Here is a 24,202-nt window from a genome sequence, read left to right on the forward strand (position 1 = left end):
TTAATTCCAATTTTTGTAGTTGGAATTTTATGCGGAAAAGCATGGGGCGAAAGAAGCGCAGTGAATGGAGGTAAGTTTTGTAGCCTGCTATTGTGTAGCCTAATAGGCTTACAACACTTTCAGGAGACAAACTATGTGTGGTGTGCAACTGTGCATACTTTGATAAGCTGCAGTTGCATATTGATACGGTACTTAATTGCTATAGTAGCCTAGCTATGCTACAATAACTGCTAAGCTTTGAGGAAGACATGTTTTCCCCCTTTAGGAATTGGTTCTTGCAGTCAAGTAAAAGCGTATTTTGCAATTCATTAGCCGTCGAATCAACGTTGTTTATTAAACGCAAAGTTTATTGCAAATACAAGTGTGCTGAATTCCTAGCTGCAGCCCAATGATAAATACTGGCTCGAAGGTTAGGTCTACAGAGCTAAATGTATCAAAATCCATGTTAGAAAATGTTTATTGTACCTATGCATTATGCAAATAAACTTCTTTTAAATCACGTAGGTTGGATTTGATTTCAAATGCAATTACAGTATAGAATTTCAGTAATTGTACTTCACCACTATAGGATAATTTCTGCGAGAAATCTAATTTTGAAAATGCAGCGTTGCCATAATTTTAATTCAGTTCTTGCAAGCAAAAAGGAACTATCGAAGTTCGATGATAAAGCACATCTTCACTTTTTAAATTAAGCTTCTTTTAAACACATATTACTTGCAAGCACACCAGACACTGTGGTTTATAATTGCTATTGGCAAAAATACATTTTCCCAAGTAGCCTAGAATTGAGTTCACTGTTGTCTTTGACGGCTAATGTAATAGGCTACATTTATGTAAAACGCAGGTAGATGTATTTATAGTGATAAAACGACCTCCGGCTCCTGCCAAACTCCGGCCGGAGCCGGAGGTAGGCCTATATGTGCAAGCTGTGTGTGTGGCAAGTTTATGACCTTAGATAAATCTTTTTTTTTATCATTGTGGTAGCCTACTGCAGCAATACAAGAATAGGCTACACATGTTGCCTGTAACATTAGTCAACCCGTAGCGGCCAAAAAATCAAATTGTCAGAATTTTTTTTCAAAAACGGTGTAACCCAGCATCGCCACCGCATCTGAGGAGGCATTTGATTGAGGTTGGCTGAATGATGAAAATGTTTAGTCCCAGTAGAGGTTATGCACCAAACTGCTTGATATCATAGGCAAGGAGATGTTGCTGAATTTGTAGTAAATACATAAGCTATACCACCTTGCCTAGAAATGTAGGCTATTGTTCATTGTGTTTAGAATAGTATAAGTGGAGAAACTTGGAGCCGGTTAGTGACGATACTCATATCCCGAGGCTAATTTTTCACACAGCACAGGTTTATTTTCGAAAGGAAATAGCCTACGGTTTTCTGATAATATTAAATGATGTAAATATGTCTAGTCTTAGAGTATAATTTGTGTTTTGTTTGAAAAAGCGAAAACATTTAGGTTAGATGTGAAACATGTTTTACTCTCTTACGGCTATGGGCCTACCTACTAATCCACGAATTAAGATTTAATGTGATCAATACGTATTCTGAGAAAACAAAGTTTATTAGCCTACAATTACTGTTTCAATGATTTTACGTCTTTGTATTTCCGAAGAAGGTCTTAACGTTTTTATCATCGAGTTTCAGATTATTTTCTTTTGATAATGATTGGAAATTGTAATTTTCGCTGATGCAACCGCAAATTGTTTCTCATTCCCAAAGGCCTATGAACAGCTGTATTGAGTTGTGGGAGGCTTATTAAAGTTTTCTAAAACTTCGGAGTCACTCTAACTTAGAAATTCTGCATTTCACAATTAGAATTTATGCACGATCGTAGTCCTCGTTAGTATAGTGGTGAGTATCCCCGCCTGTCACGCGGGAGACCGGGGTTCGATTCCCCGACGGGGAGATGTTTTAGTGCTTACTTTTTTATTGTGTTCAATTTTTGTTTTTTTACATAGCTTTTGAAGTTTTTTTTTGTATATTTGTTTATTTTCTTTGTTATTAACCCTAATTGAAATTTATTATGTTGAAGAGGTTAAACAAGAATCGAAAGTTAGGATAAAAAGCATGGAAAATAATAAAGGAGAAATGATTGGTTTTTGGTTTGGTTGCGGTTTTGAATTTCTATCCTCGGACTGACAAAGCCTTGATAGGTTTTTCCTGGTAGTTTCGCATTCTTGTAGAGGCTCTTGATGCAAGGCCGGTTACCGAGATTGACAGAGTGAAAGTTTTCCGATTGTTGAAGTGTTGTTGCCTGTAAATTATTCCATCCATTGGGTGTCACTGAATGGAAAGCAGCCCTTAAAATTCCTTGCTCAAGCGCACACCCCGAGAGTGGAAACAGCGATATACGAATATACTCCACGTCTGGGGAAGGACCGAAAAACAGTTGGCTGCTTCCACGTGATTGTCCGCACAGATACCAAACTGGAAAACTAAATTTGCTACAACTGTTTGCCAGAGGTGGGCACCCGCTACTTTTAAAGTAGCGCGCTACCCGCTACCGCTACTTGGGCCAAAGTAGCGCGCGCTACCCGCTACCAATTTACAAAAGTAGCGCGCTACCCGCTACTGCTACTCGGGCCAAAGTAGCGCGCGCTACCGCTACTTCTTCCGCTACTTTTGTCTAAATTGACACTAGGAAACGCTCAAGTCCCTAGTGACGTAAAAATGACCTTGAAAACGAATATTCGTTTACGGCTTTACGCTGTCATTTTGACGTCGTTATAGAAAACACATTCTAAGGGAAATTTATTGTTACGCATCTTTCAAAAACACGAGCATTTCAAAATGAGAGTCACTAAGTCCTGCCCGCACTTTCGCTTTAGCACATCTTTTCCAACAGAGAAAAGTCTTTCCACCGCAGCTCTGGAAGGAATGGGGGTGTTGTATTTAATGAACAGATGTTTTAACTCGGTATTCGAAAAGCTCAAGCACTTGCTCTTGTCCGAAAAAAAGGCGTCCACAATTGCTGTTTCCTTCTGCACCGACGTTTCACGGGATGGCGCAAACACTCCAAAAAATACATCCTCGGAGTCATGACTGGTGTTGGTGTCACTCTTCTCGGTGTCAACCTGGCTTGATGTCTCCCGCAACAGTCGAATTACATCTGTCTTGACTTTTTCTCGCAGTGCGTCAGCATCATCCGTGGAAACGTAGTGCAGAAATTGTAGTCACGACGTCTTGAAGGAGGGATGAAGACATGATGCCATAAGGCATTTCATGTTGTTGAAGCACTTGTTGAATCGTTTCTTCACCCCTTCAAGGACTTTCACTCTCAACTCCTCACAGGTCACAAGATCACTGATCTCGGTCAACTTCTTTCCGCAAATTGTGATGGTTAGAATCAAGGCTCCGTAATATGCCTTGGACTTGCCCTGGAGAATGTCTAAAGCCTGGCAGATAGGCTTCATCACACGGATATATTCGCCAAAGAAGTTGACGTCAGCTAGAAAAGACCGGAACTTTGCAACCAAGCCGATTATATAGCTGCTTGACCACGCCAGTATTGCAAAAAAACAAGCATTTTTTTCAATTTAAATTAAAAAGTAGCGGGTAGCGGGAGTGCGACTGTAAAAAAGTAGCGCCTCTCCCGCTACCGCTACTTTGGAATAAAAATAGCGCCGCTACTGCAGCCGCTACTCCAACTAAAAAGTAGCGCCGCTACCTCTACTTTTACCAAAACAGTAGCGCCGCTACAAAAGTAGCGCGCTACTGCCCACCTCTGCTGTTTGCTATCCCGAACATTATGCATAAAAAGAATGAAATTTAGACCTTTTTCAAATTATTGTTGTTCGCATTCTATTTCCTAATTTTGTGCTCATGCAATATAATTATTGAAGAAATCGGAGATTAATGAGAACATCATTTAGAGTTTAGACCTAAAATTAATGTTAAAAAAGAACAGTAAAACGTCTCCCCGTCGGGGAATCGAACCCCGGTCTCCCGCGTGACAGGCGGGGATACTCACCACTATACTAACGAGGACTGATTAATAACGTTCAAATATTATGTTCTGATCTCTACCGAGTCAAGTCAATTTAGTTGTTCCAGGAGCATCATATTACTAACAAGAAACTAACTTACAAATAGTCAGTAACTTGAAACTTATAAGCAATAGCGTTGACAGGAAAGTTCAGGGAGTACTTTGGACCGGGGGATTCGTGTCAGCTAAATGCTATGACAAACGACAATAACCTAATTACAAAATTTAGAATTTAGACGGCTTTTTAAACACGTTTTCACGATTATGACTCTTTGAGAGCTAAAGGCGGAAGCGAGTAGGTTTTAAAAAATTGCTTTAAAAACATTAATTCGTGCTCTGTGGTGCCTATCTAAAAAAATCAAAAAGTAGATTTTCGAGTTTTCTGTAGGAAAGTTCCTTTACCATGAATCAGTTTTTAGTAGTCTACTCATAAACAAACAAACAAACCCTTTCTCATAGACAAGCAAAGACCCGTCGTCTTGATAAAGATACTGTAGTGATTGTTTTTTGCAATTTAAATCAGGTTTTCGCTGAAAGTAATGATGATGATGATGATCTAAATAATCTAGAAAGCGAAAATATCGTTTTATGGGTTTATTTTATAAAATAATAAAAGGTCGAGCTTGACACGGTGGGTGTAGTTACTTGCTACTGCTTATCGCGGTGTTCCGATCTGTTTTGCATTTTTATTACTACAGTATAGTTCACCTTGCTTGCTATATTTAGGTGACGTTTCGCAGAAAAATACAATAACCCGTCTCGGGTAAAATTGCTTGAGAACTGCTCCCCATTCTGCTTCTAACCCAGCCAACAAATCGGTTCGTTTTGCGAGAATACAACGTCTGCAGATGTCGAAGCAATGTAGAAAGCGACTGATTTACTCCCTGGAAATAGATCAAACACTATACTATACTGTACAGTAGGGGTGTTTGAAACAATTTTTATTGGTAAAAATCGTATTCTACAAAAACTGTTCAAAATGAAACAAAGTGAAATTTTTTAACAAAAATAAAAAATGATTGAAAACAAAATCAAAGGAATAATTTTTTGCTAAATTGAAATTTTTATTAAAAAAAGTCATGCATATTTTAAATAGCTCAACCAAACACTCATATGTTTATAATGCGGTTATTTGTGTCAGGTTGTCTCGCTCTCTGGGGACTTAATGGATTAGATATTTGTAAATTGTGATTATTTAAATTTTTGCTCCTAAAAATATACTTATATCTTTCCAGTTAATTAGAAATTACAACTTTTCGCTTTGGATCGGGAGTATGATTAACAGATAGCCGAAACGTAGGGACTTTTTCAGACTAAATTGTCGTTGTCGTAAGAAGAAAGTTGTTTTCTAAAATCGGCCTCATAAGAATTGGTTGAAAATCTGTAATCCGTTAGTAAGCGCATATTATCAATTAAATTAAAAATAGATTAAAGTTAAAACTTAGTTTTTCACATCAATCCACTAACACAGCAGTAGCATAAGTTCAAAAATATCATTCGTTCAAAATCACCTAAGATAAAGGGGCGCTTGTTTATGTAGGCTACCCCTCCATGGAAAAAAACACCTAATTTTTCTACGTTCTTTCAAAATCAAGTTTTTTAACATTGTCGGCAGCAATGACGTCACAGAGTGCGCGTGTTTTTAGCAGTGGACATAAACGGTAGGAAATTTTTTATTTGTCCCTCAAAACTGAGATGATATTTGCCATACTTTGCTATATTTGTCTTAATTTCTTTTATCTCAACTTTGCGCATGCACAGAGAATACAAACATATTAAATCAGTGAAGGCTACGAATCATCATGTTGTTCATACTGTTGTAAGAAGACGAAAAATGGGGTTACACTAAAAAATTGAATTCTCAGTTGATAATTTAAAAACTGTGTAGATGATTTTGGAGTTTCAGAAGGTAGTTAGCCTTCGCTGTTACCTTCGATTAGCCTACTTTGTAATAAAAAATAAAACTACTAACTGTTTTAGTTTTTGTATTAGTGAATAAAACTAACTCGGAGTGATGTAAAGATTATTTCTCGGTCCCATAGACACAAAGGATACCACGACAAAGAAAAAGTATACAAAACCAGCAGCCGACTATGAGTAACTTGTTTTCAAATAAACTGCACAGTTTCTACTAAACATTTTGCATGTTGATGTACAATTGTACATGCTTTTATTGAATTGATGTTACGTGTCTATGTAATAACAACGTTATGTTTTGGAAACAAATGAAGCATCTGTAGTTACGACAAGCAAAAAGTATAGTTGCAACTTACAACATCAAAGTTGTGGATGCTACTAATATATTACAGGTTTCCTAAATGAGTTGATTGTGATTGTTTGGGCTATTTTTAAACCTTTTGTCTTTAAACCAAGTTAAAACTTTCTCTACATGTAAGTCACCTAAATGTAAGATGAAAAAGTCTTTGTGCTATGATCTCTCAATATGGCCTCAATTTGACTCATGGACTGAAGATGCTTTAAAACCGTTGACAAAGATATTTTTAAAAGTGTCCTTCTGTCCTTTAGCTTTTGATGGTGCAAACATAATTTGAATACAAATTTAAAGTTTTTGTGGTTTTAGTAATCTATTCATTCTAACCAGCAACAAGTTCAACTTTACCACATGGCAAGATGCATAGCCTAAAATTAATTAAATCTAAAGGACATTGAAATGTCAAGTTCGTGCAACAGCTTAGTTTTTGTTTTAAATTAAAAAGCAATGGTAAATATTCTTTGTATGCAAGCCGTTTGTTTTGAAATCTTCAGAAAAAGTTTATTAAAAGTGCTTAATCAAAGCCTTTAGCATTTATTGAACCAGTTAAAAAACTGATGATAATTTGGGCTTGGCTGGATTTAAAACCATTTCAAATGTCGACAAAGATTTCAAAATCTTACTTCCTCTTGATAATCCAACTTAAATGCCGTAAACGAAAATAGATGTAAAAATATTTTCAATTATATTTAGCAAATGCAACTCAGGTTTAAATGATGTTTTCTTATTTTGCTTATTGTATTTAGCTGGAGAGACAGATGCTCTGTTGGGTGAAAGGAGTTCCAAAGATGCCATTCCAGAGTTTTCATGCGATTTTGACAGCAATTCTTGCGGATGGAAAAATGATTCTAAAGCAGATTTTATGTGGGAAAGGAATCAAGGGAAAACCCCTTCCGAAGACACGGGTCCCCCGTGGGACCACACAACAAAAGGTAGAAAAACTTTTCTTGCCTTTTAATCACTGTTTGTAACTGATATCCGTCTGAAAGCCAGTTGTTGGGTCATGGCCTCTGTAGACTTGCCTCATCAAGGCGTAACCGTTTGCTCACTGGTGTTTGACATTATGATGCAGACATGTTGCGGTGGGGTTTGACAGAGAGTGCTGACTGCTGAATGTGGGTGTGGTGAAATACAGACGGCAGCCAACATGAACAAGGATTTCCCGCTTTAACCTACTGACCACCCTCATAGTATGGAAGGCTTAGTCTCCATCGACGATGTCACCAGGAAGTGGCTAATCGAAGGGTGCCCTGGTATATAGCAACAACACGAGAGAAGAAGAACCACACTTTTTGAAATCAGACCCAGATTGATCAGACCCTAGACATTTTGACGTGGCACGCTTGACGCAAGATCTGTGCCTGGAGGAATGACTAAGTAGTTGTAAAAATAGAACCAAATGGAAAAAGTAATCGATTGCTCGCAAGGCTAATCAATTATCATTTTTTGAATAGCTATCAATTTAGTCGATGCAAAAATCTGTGTTGCAGCTCATCATTTCTCCTGCACCAAGATAAGTTCTTTTTGTAGTTAGCAACACGATCATGACTACAACTTTTTGACTTATGAAGCTATTTAGAATTTTTTGCATGAAAATAAGTTGATTTTCAATTTCTAATGCGATTGTTGCAGATGCTGTGGGAGGATATTATTTGTACATCGAGTCATCCTCACCAAGACGAAAAGGAGATCGTGCCCGTATTGTAAGCCCTCAGCTGAACACGCCAGGAAAGTACTGCTTGAAGTAAGCTGGTTGTCTTTTTATTTAAATTCTTCACCTATGTAAGTTGAAGTGACTCATAAATTTACTACCAAGCTTTGATGAAGAATGGCCTTCGGCTTTGCTCGTATGACTGTGATGCCAAACCTCAATGCACAGTTGATTGTAAGCTGGTACCCAGTGGCGTCTACTTCATCATTCACACACGTGACCTGCAAATTGCATTTGCTGCCTTCTAAGTGTTGTTATTGATCTCCTTTCTGTTCTTGCAAATCCCAGAATTTCTTTGTTAGCCGACTTTTTTTTTCAGTCCATGAAATCTTCAGTATTCTTTTGAAAAATTGCATTTCAGCCGTTTCTATAGCATTTTCTTCAATTGGTTGCTTATTGTTCAGTATTGTTTTCAGACCTAATTTTTGGTTTTTATTGTCATGTTGCAATTCTAAAATACAGGCCTTAAATTGTTGAAAGTGTCCTTTGTTGTGGGATTCTCTCATTATTTCAGTGCCGCTCTTTCCGTCAGAAGCTATAATGCGTTCGATATTTAAATTTTTAAACTTGTTTTATCATAACAACTTTCACTTTAAAGTTACATTTTAGGATTAATTTTCTTTTTGCAGTCATGTACCTTGTTTTTGTCGAATTTAACTCTTAACCCATTGCTTTTCTTCATTGTAATAGAGCGTAATCGTTTACGCTCATTGAGTTATGGAAAGAACTTTCAGTTATAGCAAAAATATTACCCATTGCTCCATTTTGAAGGTTCTGGCATCACATGCACGGAGCTGACGTGAAGGATTTAAACATATATGTCAAAGAAATAAACAACAAGAGGCAGAACTTGATTGCTCATTTGTCTGGAGCATGGTCCACGGAGGAAACAGTCCAAAGAAGATCATTTGGCGTCGACGGCGATTGGTGGAATGAACAACAAACAGAATTCGTTATTGTGGAGCCGGTTGAGGTGAGAAAGTTTCAAAGATTTTGTCATCCCATAACAGACTAGATTCCAAACTGAATTTATGGGTTTATGGGGCAAGGTTATGGGCGAGGAGAACTGAGGTTATTATTTTTCTTAAACAGGTGAATTTACTGAACCAGGAAACATAAGTTTGTATGATAGATGCAACGATTCTGACCGAATAATAGCCAATGTGGTAAAAGTAGTTTTAGACACAAGTCGATAAGGAGGGTGAAACCATTTAAAATCCTTCGCTGAAAAGTAAAACAAGTTTTGAAGATGAGTAGGCCTACACAACTTATACACAAAGCCAAAAAACAACTCAAACCAATTGACCTGAAACCCCTTGTCGGCTTAACGAACATTGAGGACAAACTAAACCGGAAACTATATAGGCCTAAACATTAAGTTTAATTCTCTCCTGATGTTTTTTTTTGAAATATCAAAGCGAGAGCAAAAAAGTCAATACATTTTACCAATCCATCTGGAACAACATAGTCTCCATTCCTTCTTTAATGTTTTGTTGGTCAGTTAACGTCAAACTTGATTGGTTATTGCACAAATTCCATTATTGCTTGAACTTTCAAAACGCAGTTGAAACGTAACAGTAAGCCAGTGACAAGTTAATATTTTTGATGAGTCACAATAATTTGTGTAAATTGTTTCATATCCTTTAGCTTTCATGATTCAACTACTATGCGTCGAGGGTGTGACAAGTTGTTAAAACAAGCAATACAGGTAAATGTGGTCATGATTCAACTACTATGCGTCGAGGGTGTGACAAGTTGTTAAAACAAGCAATACAGGTAAATGTGGGTCACAAGTGCCAATACAATCCGCTCATGAACGAAATCGGCTCAAAAACAAAAAGCTTAAAATTATTTTTACATGGGATGGACTGACAAAACGTTTGTCAACGTCTTCGTAGGATTGGTGATAGAGCTTTATTTCAAGAATGGTTGTTAATTTTATTAATAGTATACACTCGGTGTGTCCCCATCGAACAACCTTGCGTGTTTAGCGCTGTTGCACATTGAATAAGTTTCTTGTAATGATCCTAAGAAGGTGAAACAGGCTGCCAAGGCTTTTAGTGAGTAGTAACTCATCCGTAACTCAAACTGAATTTGATGATTATATAATAAATATATATTTATTTTTTTATTGTTTTCTTGTGATTTATTTTTGTTTTTTCGTCCAAAAGTTTTCAGACTGTTTACCAGCATTTCAATATCTAGGAATTGTCTGACGGACGCTCGAAAAAACGTCGCTTCAAAACCCAGTGAGAGCAAGCCGATGTAACTACCTTGATATAACAATTAGTAACACAGTTAAAGAAGGACGCCACAATTGTTTTTTTTTGCCTTCCCGTCCACTTAAGAAAATACTGTTTTTGATCATTACTATTCTGTTAAAAAATATCCTGGCATCCGCTTTGTTAGCCAAATTAGCAAGTTACATATTGCAATGCAAGTTAATTTAACATTTCTCTACTTTCAATAACGCTGAGCCCAATCAATTTTTAGTCCATATTTATTCAATATTTTTGCCTTGAGTAGAATTTCTTATTAGTCACCGCACAACGTCATGTTTTTGTTTATGTACGCTTTGTTTTCTGTGATAAACCAGGTGCAGTGTGCTTGCGTTCTTGTCACGTCAGACTTGATTCACAAACGAGCAGGCGCCAGGTTGATGTAATACACTCAAACAGTCATTTAAATTTTATTCATTAAATCATCAAATTTCACAAAGCTTTTCCTGTTCCCAGTTGAATCGAACAAAAACACTTTTTACATCAATTGGTTTGATAGTTCTCCACTTATCACAAGAGCTTTAAACATTTGTTAGCGATTTTGTTATCTCATATTTTGACTTTATCTTCACAATACTCTTAACACTACTGCATTGTCTTTCGGTCATAGCCTCGCTGCTTAACATAATAATTCTACGGTGCGATCAACCCAGGTCTTGAAAGAGAAAGTTAAATTGCTTCTGTAAAACTGTCCTTAAACTGGTTGATGCAAATTGGTAAACTTGTTACAAAACTGTAATCCCATCAAAGAAATAAGAAAGCAAATAAGTCGAACCTGTCAAACGGTAAAAAAATTTAGTTTTTTAAGCAAAGTTTTCAAAACATTGGTTACATTCAGGGCCGGATTTAGCTGATGGGGGGCCCGGGGCACTTTTAGATCTGGGGGCCCCCGTGCAAAAAGAATTTTTGCGCCTACGGCGCGAAAAACCATCTCTACGTCTTCAGTAGCATCAGTCCAGTACTGCACAGCATTTTGCAGAAACTTTAAAGGCCAAAAGGAAAAAATAACACAAAATCACATATTTTTCCACATAGGGGGGCCCTTCAAAAGTCGGGGGGCCCGGGGCAACTGCCCCCTCTGCCCTCCCCTAAATCCGGGCCTGGTTACATTAGACTGCCAGATTTTTTTGAGGGTATAATGTCTGATGGAAAGCAGTAGATACTAGAATAGTAGGTGGGTTTTTGCATGATGGAGTTTGATTGAGCAACTTAACTGTAAGTAGAAATTGTAATCAGAAAATCAATACCTGATTACAAAAATAGAAAACGGCAGATTATTGTTCAGGTTAGGTGATTTTGCTTAAAATCGGTCTAATCTAATAAAAGTGATCACTGTAGTCGGTCAACATAATACAGAGATTAATTAAACAACAGCATTTTGTCGTAGGCTACATACTGCAGCCAAGAGCAGTAAGCTGCTCTCAGGGAAAGGAATCATTTAACAAGAAATATCAAAACCGGGCTCTCAAATCACTGATAACATGGCTTCCTTACATCAATAATGTGTCTGCCCAGACAGCAAATCAATCGTTTTTTTTACATTGATTTAGCTAGGCGTGTTTCCTGGGTCATTCCTTCTGTAAGGGCAAGGCTGAGGTAATCCGGCGTTTGTCAGTGGCTGTCCTGTAGGAAAAGTTCAATATATGCTCATGTAAAAGTGCTCTTTTTAAAAACACTTATGCGTTTACTTTGGGGATTTGTTTTAGCTGTTTGGAAAAAAAATGTAGGAGATGTCATGTACAGTGTGTACTGTCTGAAAGAAATATTATAAACATTGAAAGGCTGGACTCAACGGTCACGCTTCACTCGTCGTTACTAAGGGAATCCTCGTTAGTTTATTTTCCTTAGCTTAGTAAAAAGACTATGTTTTTAAGTATAATTATTAACATTTTCGTTAGTAGAATTATTGATTCAATTATTGTGACGTCATATTGCTTTCGAAGAGAGGTTTGAAATTCGCAGTCTTCTCCATCTAACAACCCTACTGCTTCCGTGTTGATTGTTACGGTAGTTCAATCGTTCACCATAAAACTTAAATTTGTTGGCAGTAAAAATGTAAAATCAGCAGTAACAGCAAAATTATATTGCAGATTATCATTGAAGGCGTACGTGGGCTGAATTACAGAGGAGACATTGCCATCGATGACATCACTCTACGTCACACTACCTGCTCCAGCCGTAAGTTGCTGTACTTTTAACTCTTGTACGGGAATCTTTCCACTGTCCTTCTCCACGTACGTTTCTCCACAAAACTGTTGTTGACAAAAGTTGACAGCCATTAGTTTCATGAAAATACGCACTAGAATTTAATTCGGTATTACAACATGTGGTGTCGTGTGAACGCCCAAGCGCCCAAATTAATTTCAAACGTTGTAGGTTATATTTAATGATTTGTTATAAAAAGGTTAAGAGTTCTTTTAGAGTGCTAGTTTGTAAAGTTTTCGCAAGAAACGCTTTGTTTTTTCACCAAACCACCTTCAAGTAGCTAAGTTGCTTTATACAATGTAATTGTAAAAAGTCATGTCCTTCGGAGTTTAAGTAGCGATTAATATGACTATGTGGTTTTAACGCCTTAAAGCTCACCTTCCAAGACAGCATGGTCTTGTTATGTCATTGCTATTTATCTTGTAACGAATTTTAGCGTTCTCAAGTGTTAATTTATCACACCTTGATGGAATTTGTCAAAAAAACAACTTTTCGAGGCTTAAAAACCAGTCATAATCCAATGTCGTCATGTGGTGCTGACGGAAATGCATCACTAAAAGAAGACCAAGTTGCTGTAAAATTTGATTGGGTTAGTGCTTACCCAAGTCACGCAAGGATGTTTTACAAAAGTAATGATAATAGAAAAAATGGCGATATGTCTTCTAGTACTTTGATGCAGTCGACATGAGTGTTTTACTCTTGCTGTTTTGAGGGTGTAGCCCGGAACTACAAGCACATTAATATCCCTTGTCTGAAGCACCCACACTCGTGGCCACACTACGTATTTCTTGGTGTTTACGTGTGCGCTTCTCTTTGATTTCTGGTGATTACGTTGGAGATATTGAAAAATACATTTAATTTTTCACCTACGACTGAATCAAATCAATCAAATTATAGGTTTTGCGACAGCAGATCACACTGGTCAGTAATTTCGAAGCAATTTTTTGCGATTAAGTTTTGAATTGAGTTTGTAATGTTTCCGAAAATGCATTTGATCATTTCAAATAAAAAGGGTAAATTGCGCTTTTTGAATCTGTGTCGTTTCCAGAACCTGTTGATTGTGATTTTGAGAACAATACTTGTGGATGGATCCAGATGTCAGGAGACCAGTTTAATTGGCTGCCCAATAAAGGACAGACCCCAACTAGGGCCACCGGGCCTTCTTTGGATCACACGCTAGGAACAGCAGGTATTTAAACTTGAAAGCAACTATCATAGCTTGATGATATACATGTAATTCAAAGATAATTTTTGCAGCGAATATACTTGCCTGACACTAGCACAAAGTATGTGTTTAATTAAATGTCTAATCATCGATATGTTTCAAGTTTGATAGATTCGATGATATACAGTACTTTGGTCGTTTTTAGGCGTGTGCATTGAATGCCAACTTTCACTAGATCGTTTTTGCACACGTAATGATAGCAGTTGTTGTCTAAAATTGAAATAGTAAAATCAGGCTAAACAATCGCTCTGGGGGCAAATTAACGCCATTTCAAACCAACGATAAATGATTTCAGAGAAATCATTTAATGTCACGCCGCTTTTTCTCAATTACTGCCCATCACATAAAGCTGCTTGCTGTGAGAGCCACTTAAAAACTACGCTTGAAAGAATTCTTAGCTTTTGGTAGGTCATGTGTAGGTGATGGATAGCACAATTTTTACAGCTACTTAAGTAATGCTAATCGATTTGTGAACCTACATATTAACTTAGTCTCACCTGCAATACTGGCCCGGCTTTTTAAACTGAAAAAAATATTTGAAGATTGATATAGATTGTGAAATTACTTTTTATTTATGCCATTCCCACGGTAATAAGCACAGCGCACAGTAGCCTATGGTATTTTGATAGAAAATGATATTTAATGAATCTGCTCTCGTTAAATACAATACCCCGTCTTTTGATGTTTGGGCTTTGTATAAGTGTGCAGATTGTTTCTAAAGTACCAGTTGCAAATATTTTGTATGATTTTCTAGATATTCGTGTTCAGATATAAATCGCAATTTTTGTTGTGTCACGAGATTCAGCGCTATCTAAAAATACGCTTATCTTGCAAATATTGTCACCTTAGGCTATGAGTTTCTCTTGAAACCGATGTCACAGTTAATTTGGTTTATTATATTACACTATCCAATATATTTGCATTTACTTAACGTCATAATGCACCAATTAGATAAGAAACTTACGAGGTTTTCTTTCGCAGAGGGTCGTTATATCTACATAGAAGCTTCCTGGCCGAGAACAGAAGGAGACAGGGCACGTTTACTTTCTCCGCCAATCACCTGCATAAACGACGCCAAGCCAGTTTTCCAGTTTTGGTAACAACATTTCAAGTTTTGGTCTCAATATTTTTATGCTGCCGTTTTTAACCGCTATGGTGAAAGACTATCGAAAAAAAATCACCCTTTTAACACATTAGGCTAAATTTCTTGAACATTGTCGCATTGAACACAGAATTTATGTAAGCAATCAGACATATAGCTGCTCCTTCGCCTACAGGACATATTTCAACATTTAAATTAAAACAGACGTTTTCAACCCATTGAAATTCTTTTACAGGTATCATATGTACGGCAGCACTATAGGCCCATTGCGAGTTTACCTCCTGGAAAATGACACAGCTGACCTTGGCCAGCCACTGTGGCAAATATCTGGGGAACAAGGGGACAGGTGGAAGGAAGCTCGCATCAACATACCTACAAGCTATCTATCCACACATGACAAATTTCACGTAAGCAGTTACTTTTGTATAGCTTTACAATGCTTTAACTTCTCTTGAAGGCACACGTATAATGTGATGATAGAAAAAATACAAGCATTTAGGAGTAAAAGGATGAAGGCATATCAACAAAACACGAATACGTTATTGATAAACAAGATGATGCAAGACCCTTTCTTGTTTTGCTCACTGACACAGTGGGGATCCAGGAGGTGACTGGGGCGATCGCCTCCTTGAAACAAAAAAAGTACTTTTATTCACGATGTATCTGCATGGTTGGATTAATTTAGACTTTACATATCGTTGTGTTTTGTTGAACCTCCCCCCCTAAGGCTACTTTATGGATCCGCCCCTGCACTGACCAGACCAGAAAAAATGATGCGACGCAAAACCCTTTTAAGTTTATTTCATCTACGACTTAAGAAGACGCAGCTTATTTAAGTTTCTTTTGAAAAGCAGCACTGCAATGTTTTTATTTTCTTGATTTTTATGGCGTTGAGTGTTTTGGCGGTCATGCCCACTGTATTTAGTTTAAAAATAATATTAAACAAACTAATCTCAGCAACAACACAGCATTTGTTTCGTCTCGTCTGCGTATGGTTGAAAAAAGTAACCTGTCTTTCCTAATCGTAAATAATTGAAATGTAAGGATGAGATTGCTTTTTTTGGCACATTAGTCCTGTTATCCTGTAGTTTAAGTCACAAAATTCAACTTATAAAAATATAAACATTTACTTGCTGCATGAATCATAAGTTTCGGTCAATCGTGCTGATCAGAATACGGGTATGCAGAATGCAGATATCGCAATTTGACAGTGACAGAAACACCGAAACGCTGCCATTGCCAAGAGATTTAATGACTTCACGCGTTGGGTGTGAAACCAGAGCTTAAATGGATGTTTTCCGCAACAGCTATTAACTGGGTGGCATAAATGTGAGTTTGATGATCCACTTATGTGAAGCACATCCGGAACAATCAAACTGTTTCGCAGTTTTTTGACATTCTTTAGCTGCTTAAATTGTGATGCAATCGTACGGATGCAATGCAATTAAATCCATCTTACACTCAAAATATTAAATTTGCGGTAAATTTTTAAAACACATTGATGCTATAATTAACGCTTAAATTGTTAAAGTAGTCTCTTCCAACTTAACTTTTTCGAAATAGCTTAGCCGTTCGGTGGGTGGCATGGGCTCGACAATAACGTTGAACTAAAGATTTTGCAAAAAAGAGCAAAAGTTCATATTGTGTTCACTTTTTCAGGTTCATATTTTAAAAACTAACAGATAATAAAATGTTTCTAGCATTTGCAGCTCGGTATATTCATTAAATTTAACTGGGAATTTGATAAATGCTGTTCATGAAATCTTCAAGATAAAGTTAATGTTTCCACTACTAACGCTGCTTCAAACATCAAACCAGCCATGCTGGTTAGGCCACTTGCGTGCACTTTAACCACAAAAGCACGATAAGCCTGTCCGACGGTTTAGTAAACGACATTATTGTTTTTTATCAGCTGTTTTTAATTAAGCCCTTTTTGCTAATACGACAACTTTTAAAACATGCGTCTTCGCAAATAGATTAGCGATTCAGCATCGACGGAAACGAAAAATAACTTTCTCAATAAGTTGCGAGGGCGTGCTTGTGTAACGTATTTGTTTCTGGTGAACATACATCTGCTGAGATGCATAGCGTCGTGATAACAATGCTTTTTTTTGGACTATTTTTGCCTGAAAACAAAACAAAGATGCCTTGGCGTTGTTGGTATAAATAAGCTATTGTACTGTGCGCCATTGTCTACATAATAAATCTCAGCATGTGTTGGCTGTTTTAAACACTTCGTGGCCTACTATTGTATTCCACTAATTTTTTTACAGATTGCAAAATAAGTACAGTAAACTTTCTTAACCCAGAAGGAAACAGAATAGTCTTTCTATTCTAATAGGTAATTAGCGCAGAACAACTTTTTGGTCCAGTGATAAAAAAAAATTATTCAACGTAACATTTTATTCATTCATAATAATTTACATTTGTACCACGCTTGGTAACAAAGGGGTTAAACCTTGTTAGTTGAGTAGATTTTTACTGTAATGACGCCATACTCAAACTCTCCAAACAAAACAATATAAGTTACATGAATCATGTGGCACTGTTTCTAGTGATCTAATAAAAACCTTGCCGACATTACTTTGGGATATATGTTCTTTGGTACGTTCGAGATACGCGTCACGTGATCACCTTCACTTATCCTGGAAACGGAATTTTTCTTAAACATTTTTATTTTTTCTGGAAACTTAAACTTTAAGCTGAAGCTTTGTACAGTGTGCGTGACAAAAAGGCGGATAAGTTGTCAATAATTACTTCGATATAGGCTTGCTCATCTTGCCCATAAAGGCTTAAAAAGTTTAATATTATACTTAAAGCATTTGAACTATTTTGAAATCATTATGAAGTCAAAAAAAAAACCGAAGGCAAAAGTTGATGAAACGTTTTTTGCTGATATCTTTCAATTTTTTGCATTGAATATTTTAATGAAAGTAATGCAGCAAGCCTACGTTACTAGCAATAGTAGCCTAGTGGATTGTATTCAATTTTTTGTTTATTGAATTGATGAAGACCTTATTTCTGTGAAGATTTTATTTTGAAGATTTTATCTCACTGCTCAGTATTTTTAACGTAAATGAAGCAAACTTTCTTTGATCGAAATTAAACGAAGCTCATTCCCATCTCAGATTGTACTTGAGGGGGAGCGTAAGGATTACAGGGGAGATGTGGCAGTTGATGACATTTCCCTAATCGGCTGCGACTCGCTTTTACCCGTAGTGGATCCGGTAGCAGAGACAACATCAACAACAACAACAACTAAAGCGACAACCACAACAGTTCAAACAACCTTTCCACCAACTTTAATTCTAGATGACGTCACGACACTGCCAGGTAGTTGAATGTGCTTAAAGCAAAAATTGTATCCTTGATGTTTCATACGAGTCTGGCTTGTGGTTTCTTTACCAATACGTTGAATAAACGTTGTTTGATATTATATAAGTGGTATTTTTGCTGTTTGTTTTGCAGTTTGTCGGTTTCTTAGGTTTTCTGATTGTTAAAAACGTAATTTTAGCATTTTCTTTTTAATGAAAAGATGAATTTTAACAGATGACTTGGATTGCTCCTTTGATGAGGAAAGGCTCTGCGCGTGGGAGCACGATCAAAGAGGAGATTTCCATTGGGATCTCAACCAAGGGAAGACGCCTTCATTCAAGACGGGTCCTTTATATGACCACACCACCCACAGTGCGTGTAAATGTGGAATTTGGTATTCTACCACTTAAACATTCTTTACACCATCAACTCTAGATTAAATGCCCACACTAACTGGTGATACAATGGCGTGGGTAAATGGGTATTTAGTGGGCTGAGCCTAAATTGTTTTGCCAAGCTTGTTCAGACAGCAAATCCGTCGGTTTTACATTGATTCAACGTCTGAAGACGTTAAATCTATGTGAAATGACAGTTTCTTGCTGTCTGGATAACTACCTTTCTAATCACTAACGTTTTTATTATGATAAAATTAACTTAACTTGAAAGTTGAACAATGAAACAAAGGTCACTTGAACAAAAACGAGATGAAATTTATTGTTTTACTTGTATTACCGCACTGTGAAGCAAAGCGCTGACAAGATTACATTCATGTATCTTTGATAGCATTTTTTTCAGATCAGTAGTTCTTTATCAGCAATCTTTCAAGCAAAATAAGAGCAAGCATCCCGTATACAGCAAATTAGCCTTTTTTATTTATTCAACGTCTGCTGATGTTGAATCGATGTAAAAAAAGAACTTTTTGTTGGCTGAAAAAAAAACAGCTAGCCAACGGCAGGTCACGAAACTACGAATGCAGCAAAACAATTGATATCGACGAACACATCTCTGCAGAAGAGCAAAGATGCAAACCAGATACAACACATTAAGTTATTTGACCCGAAGGTCATTCGCATTTTATTTCGATTTTTCAACTCAAAAACATTTTAACAATTCAGGTTTTTTATTCTAATTTGCTTATCAATTTTATCTCGTATTTAGTGATATTTAGTTACCGCAAAATAGCACAACAGTAATTTTTGTTTAATTTAAAATAATCAGCCGTTTTTGAATAATTGAATAGACCCAGTATATCGCACGTAAATCGGCACACACAAATAAGTTTATAAATTTTCTTATTTTTCATAATAGCCGGATGGTATATTTTCACGGAAGCATCATCCCCTCGCTTGGAGAATGATCAAGCCATGATACGGAGTCCGACCATCTCTTCCAACATTAAAGCGTGTCTTCGATTCTACTACAACATGTTTGGGAGCTCCATGGGGAAGTTGGAAGTTCTGACGTCACGAAGAGGACGAAACAGGTAAACTACATTAGTGGTGAACTTGGCTCCTTGCTAAAATAATAGAAAATTTGCAAAAGAAAACGTTCATAATTGGACCTTGTCCAATTTATCTGACTAAATTCTTAGTCATCTTAATCCTATTAATCCTCTTATAACAATTTATTACTGAGTAATTATGGATATAAAACTTCTTTGCGTTCGTCAGAGCAGACCAGAGTTGTGACAAAATGTACTGATTCATCGATTAGCCTACAATCAATTGTGATTGCTTGAGTTTTGTGGCCATGCTAGTAATGTAGACATCAACATCTTACCCACACAATGGTTTATGCACGTTTAATACCTTACAAGGCATCATTTTTCCTCATTCATTGTCGTGCTAGTGAGCAATATCGCGTATTGTGGCTGGTGCTAGTTTTGTCTCAGACAAATTCATATGAGATGATGTGTTTATTATGCAAACTAAACAGAGTTTCGGTTACCCGACGTAAGTTGACGGTAATTGACTTTTCTTTGAATTTCAGGTTTAACCATAAATGGTCCGTCCAAGGCAAACAAAGCGCGAACGAAACTCACTGGCTTCTCGCGGAGGTTGACCTGGCTGAACCATTTAATTATGACATCGTGTTGCGCGGCATCAGAGGCGACAATTTTTACTCTGATATGGCTATTGATGACATCACAGTGACTTCCCAACCTTGTCGTAAGTGGGCCAACATGGCTTGGTGAAGACGACTCTATTTGTTGTAGTTGAATTTAACTTTCTACCAATTTCTACCTGTTCTATCAAGTTCCTAGCAATTCCTCAAAAATGTCAAAGGTATTACTTACGAAAGTTAATTTTCCTACCTAATTGGTGGAAACCGGCTCTGTGGCTTTGTGGTTAGTGCGTCCGCCTCTGAATCGGTAAGCATGGGTTTGATACCCTGTCGGGTCATACCAAAGACTTTTTAAAAATGGTATTGAATCTAATTCTTGCTTGGAACTGAGCAACGGAATGGATTCGGATAATAATGTACTCAGTTGCGCCTTTATACTGCTGCATTGAGCTGCTTTGTAAAGCGCTGAGGAGCAACGCATTCTGCGATGGATACAGCGCTATATAAAAACAAGCATTATTATTATCTCTTTGACCATCTTGCATACTCAAAAGCCTTGCACATACTGCAAAACTTTCACTGCAATTTTTTCCTAACATGTTCTTATCTTCTGCAGATGCCACGGTTGCCCCAGTTACCACGATGGCAGTTACAACATCAAGTGATTCCACACCTGTTCCTACAAACACGATAACTGGTTGTAAGTCTCAACTATAGGATTAGTGGGACCAATACTCCATTCCACATATATTCTGTAAAATGAATGTTTGTTGATGGTTATCGAGAAAATATCACTCTGACTTAATAGTTGTTAGGTTCTGCACCTTTCTTTTACTTTGTGACACCTTTTGAACATGCTAGCTTACCAGTTGTAAGCGTTAAAATTGAAAAGTGACTTTAAAAGATCAAAAAAATGTTTCATCTTTCGAGTGGTGATACTGTGCCATAGACCGCTTCACAGAGAGTCTGTATAAAGCCGTCTATGACTGTGCTCTTGTTGTGTAAATCCAATAACTTCGCTCAATGGACTTGTAAACATAGTTTATCGGTGAGAATTTTCTTGTAGAGTTTAGGTATCCAACACTCTTGTGATTCAGATCAACGAATAAAGTGCGATTTTGATGGTGCGTCTATCTGCTACTGGAACCAACTGCGCGACGACGATTTTGATTTTATTGTTTCTACGAAAGGTAGAACTCCTTCTCGTGAGACGGGACCCATTGGCGACCACACAGGAAGTAAGCAATTTTTAGGAGTTAATGAATACTTTTGTTATTTTAATCCTCCTCTTTCGGCTGTTACCCTCACTTTTACTCTTCATGTTACACAGCACAGCCTACTTTTCTCCGTTCTTTCAAAGAAAAGGTATAATTTGGCAACATGGATACTTGAAATTCAATCCCTGTTCAAAAATTGAAGGGTTTCAAATTTGTTTTGAGAAAAGGCCTAACTCTTATCGCGATATCACAGATGAGACTTGTTTTTCTTTTGTGAACATAAATTTACATTTTATAAAAGATTGTTATTTTGCTGAGCGAGCATTCATGGCTAACTTTCTTGTAATGTTTTGGCAATTTGAAATTCTAAACTTCGTTGATAACAACATATTTCGACTGAAAGTCCATGTTGTGTTATAGTGTTTGATTTCTAACGAAAAGAGAACCGATACGTGGTTTGAGATAATAAATAAACAAGGCTTAGAATCCGCGCTGTCTGTTTTCCCTTCTTATCAATCGTGCACGATTTGAATTAATCAAACAGAATTTTTTTTAAATCCTAATTACATTCCTGAATAAGTCGATCAAAAAGCACAAAACACTTTTTACATAGATTAAAGATCAAGCAAATTGCAGTTTCATATCAAACCTCACATACGTACAGCACAAACTTCTCTTACCTCGAAAGTGATAAACAGTATGGAATGACTGGTCGGTCGTCGCACGTTGTCCGATCTTAGCAAAACATCGAGCTAATTTTAACTTTGAAATATTCGTGCAATGAAATTAATGCTTTTATAAGCGTATTATATCGTACATTCTTTTAAACTTGGAATGTAATACCTCGACGAGAATATAAACTTGCCACGCAAGTGTAAGTTTGAAATTCTATAATAAAATTCCAATTAACAAAGCAATTTAGTGTCACTGTTTTTAATCAGCTACTTTTGACACATCTCATCACCAAAAATGAGCTGTTGAATTCACATTGTGAACTTTGAAATATTCCAATAAATCTCGCCCTTAGTACAAAAGACAAATACTCGAGTTGAACAAACAAAGAAACGGCAAGACCAAGCGACGATAGTTCAACTCTCGTGGTGTGCAACATTATATTTGTTAGATATTTCTTCCTTGAGCGGCAGATGGAATAATTTGAGGACATTTTAACATCAAGCGGCAAATACATGGCCTTCACTGTTGCTTCAGAGCCTACGTTGGTGATTCAAAACCTTTACAAGATCTTCCAAGATCAAGACTCCCAAGAGTTTTTTTTTAGTCCGAGGACCTAGCTTACTACAATCAGTTAATTTATCACTTAAATACCTTAATTGGAGTTTGTTCGACTTGTTAATTCAATGTTTTTTATCTGTCGTATCGCAGGTGGACAGTTTGCTTACATAGAAACTTCCAGACCTAGAGATGCCAACGAAAAGGCTCGAATCCAAAGCCCGACTTTTTCCGTTACTGCACCTGTTTGTTTTTCCATGTGGTATCACATGTACGGGAATGGTAAATATTCTGCTGCAACTTTTTGATATCAACTAAGTAACTCTAATGATAAACCAAAATTTAATCAACGTAATTTGGAATTTATTTTTATTTTAGTTTTTTGTAAAAAAAGAAATGTAAAAAATTTGTAAAAAAAATAAATTATTTAACATCACAGACACGGGATCTCTGTCGATCAGTCGAGCTGCATCCACAAGCAGAGATGTGGCGTCAGATCAACCAACCGAAGAGAAGATGTGGGAGATTTCAGGTCGAAACGAAAACGAATGGAAACAAGTGCATCTCACTTTATCAGTAAGAGACAATTTTGAAACAATTTTTTTACTTCTGAAATGGAAGGAATTTGTTAAAGCCTGAGCTACCACGAAAACAACCTTAGCATTAAGTTGCGTTTCTTTGTTTGGAGGTATTGAAAGTAAAAAAAATGTTACAGTCAATCTATAAATTCTCACTGGTAAAACAATACTCTATTGTCTATAATCGTGTTTAACAAGTACTTACAATACTAAATATTTTATTAACCAGGAACCAGGTGACTTTGAGCTGATCATCGCAGCCACAGTAGCAGATGGATGGAGAGGAGATATTGCGATCGATGATCTCAAGTTGGCAGAAGGAGAATGCCGTGAGTACGCTCTGCATCACAAAGTAGAGAACGATTTAAGCATTTTGCTTTGTGGAAATGTAGTTTAACATTTACACTCAAGACTCAAGCATATAGCTAACACAAGACTAGATATCAAATCTTAAAATTATCGTTCAATACGGTTAATTTCAGAAATGTTAAGTCTTGAATTAAAATTGTATCAAAGCAACATGTTTTTTTTTATGCGGAAAGACATCGGTTGTGTGTTATTGTTAACGTAAGTTTATTATTATCATTTAGTTATTTTTAGTTCATCATTGTCATTGCTGATGCTGCACCAAAGTAGCAACTTCTGTCGTTATCGTGAAGATTATAAACTAAAATTTTCTTGATTCATTTCAGCAATTTTCAACTGCACGTTTCAAACTGGTCTGTGTGCATGGACCCAAGAACAGACAGAGGATGACTTCGATTGGACTCGAACCAACACTGAGACTCCAACAGATAATACTGGCCCACAACATGACCATACTTATCAAAGTAATTGACTATAATAGAAGTATTCTCTAAACATGAGCTGCGGCACAAATTTGGGTCGCAATGGGATTGAATTTAGCGCGTGAAGCCTTTGATCGTTTGAAATTGCAGGGGAGCCAACTTAGAGAAAGTGATAAGATCACAAGTCGTAAGCGAAAGTTATTTCAACAAAAAAT

At 36.9% G+C, this 24,202-nt stretch overlaps 1 protein-coding gene and 2 non-coding genes across 3 annotated transcripts in view; 2 read left to right on the forward strand and 1 right to left on the reverse strand.

Moving 5' to 3' along the window:
* The window catches only part of LOC145786435 (MAM and LDL-receptor class A domain-containing protein 1-like), a 31,947-nt gene continuing 7,745 nt past the window's right edge, over positions 1 to 24,202 (forward strand). Inside the window, exons 1-18 of the mRNA XM_082598089.1 lie at positions 1 to 70; positions 7,020 to 7,205; positions 7,906 to 8,017; positions 8,756 to 8,957; positions 12,354 to 12,441; positions 13,517 to 13,657; positions 14,675 to 14,789; positions 15,031 to 15,202; positions 17,924 to 18,128; positions 18,345 to 18,482; positions 19,419 to 19,593; positions 20,100 to 20,278; positions 20,791 to 20,874; positions 21,272 to 21,412; positions 22,775 to 22,903; positions 23,061 to 23,197; positions 23,429 to 23,528; positions 23,892 to 24,029. Of these exons, the coding sequence (XP_082454215.1) occupies positions 7,136 to 7,205; positions 7,906 to 8,017; positions 8,756 to 8,957; positions 12,354 to 12,441; positions 13,517 to 13,657; positions 14,675 to 14,789; positions 15,031 to 15,202; positions 17,924 to 18,128; positions 18,345 to 18,482; positions 19,419 to 19,593; positions 20,100 to 20,278; positions 20,791 to 20,874; positions 21,272 to 21,412; positions 22,775 to 22,903; positions 23,061 to 23,197; positions 23,429 to 23,528; positions 23,892 to 24,029 (2,326 nt within the window). The 5' untranslated portion in view covers positions 1 to 70; positions 7,020 to 7,135. The remainder of the gene's footprint in view (positions 71 to 7,019; positions 7,206 to 7,905; positions 8,018 to 8,755; positions 8,958 to 12,353; positions 12,442 to 13,516; positions 13,658 to 14,674; positions 14,790 to 15,030; positions 15,203 to 17,923; positions 18,129 to 18,344; positions 18,483 to 19,418; positions 19,594 to 20,099; positions 20,279 to 20,790; positions 20,875 to 21,271; positions 21,413 to 22,774; positions 22,904 to 23,060; positions 23,198 to 23,428; positions 23,529 to 23,891; positions 24,030 to 24,202) is intronic.
* Trnad-guc (transfer RNA aspartic acid (anticodon GUC)) lies at positions 1,851 to 1,922 on the forward strand. The gene has a single exon. It is a non-coding gene; the product is annotated as a tRNA-Asp (tRNA).
* Positions 3,932 to 4,003, reverse strand: Trnad-guc (transfer RNA aspartic acid (anticodon GUC)). Its single transcript has one exon. It is a non-coding gene; the product is annotated as a tRNA-Asp (tRNA).

This window comes from Aplidium turbinatum, chromosome 17 (assembly GCF_918807975.1).
Source record: "Aplidium turbinatum chromosome 17, kaAplTurb1.1, whole genome shotgun sequence".
NCBI classification, from domain to species: domain Eukaryota; kingdom Metazoa; phylum Chordata; class Ascidiacea; order Aplousobranchia; family Polyclinidae; genus Aplidium; species Aplidium turbinatum.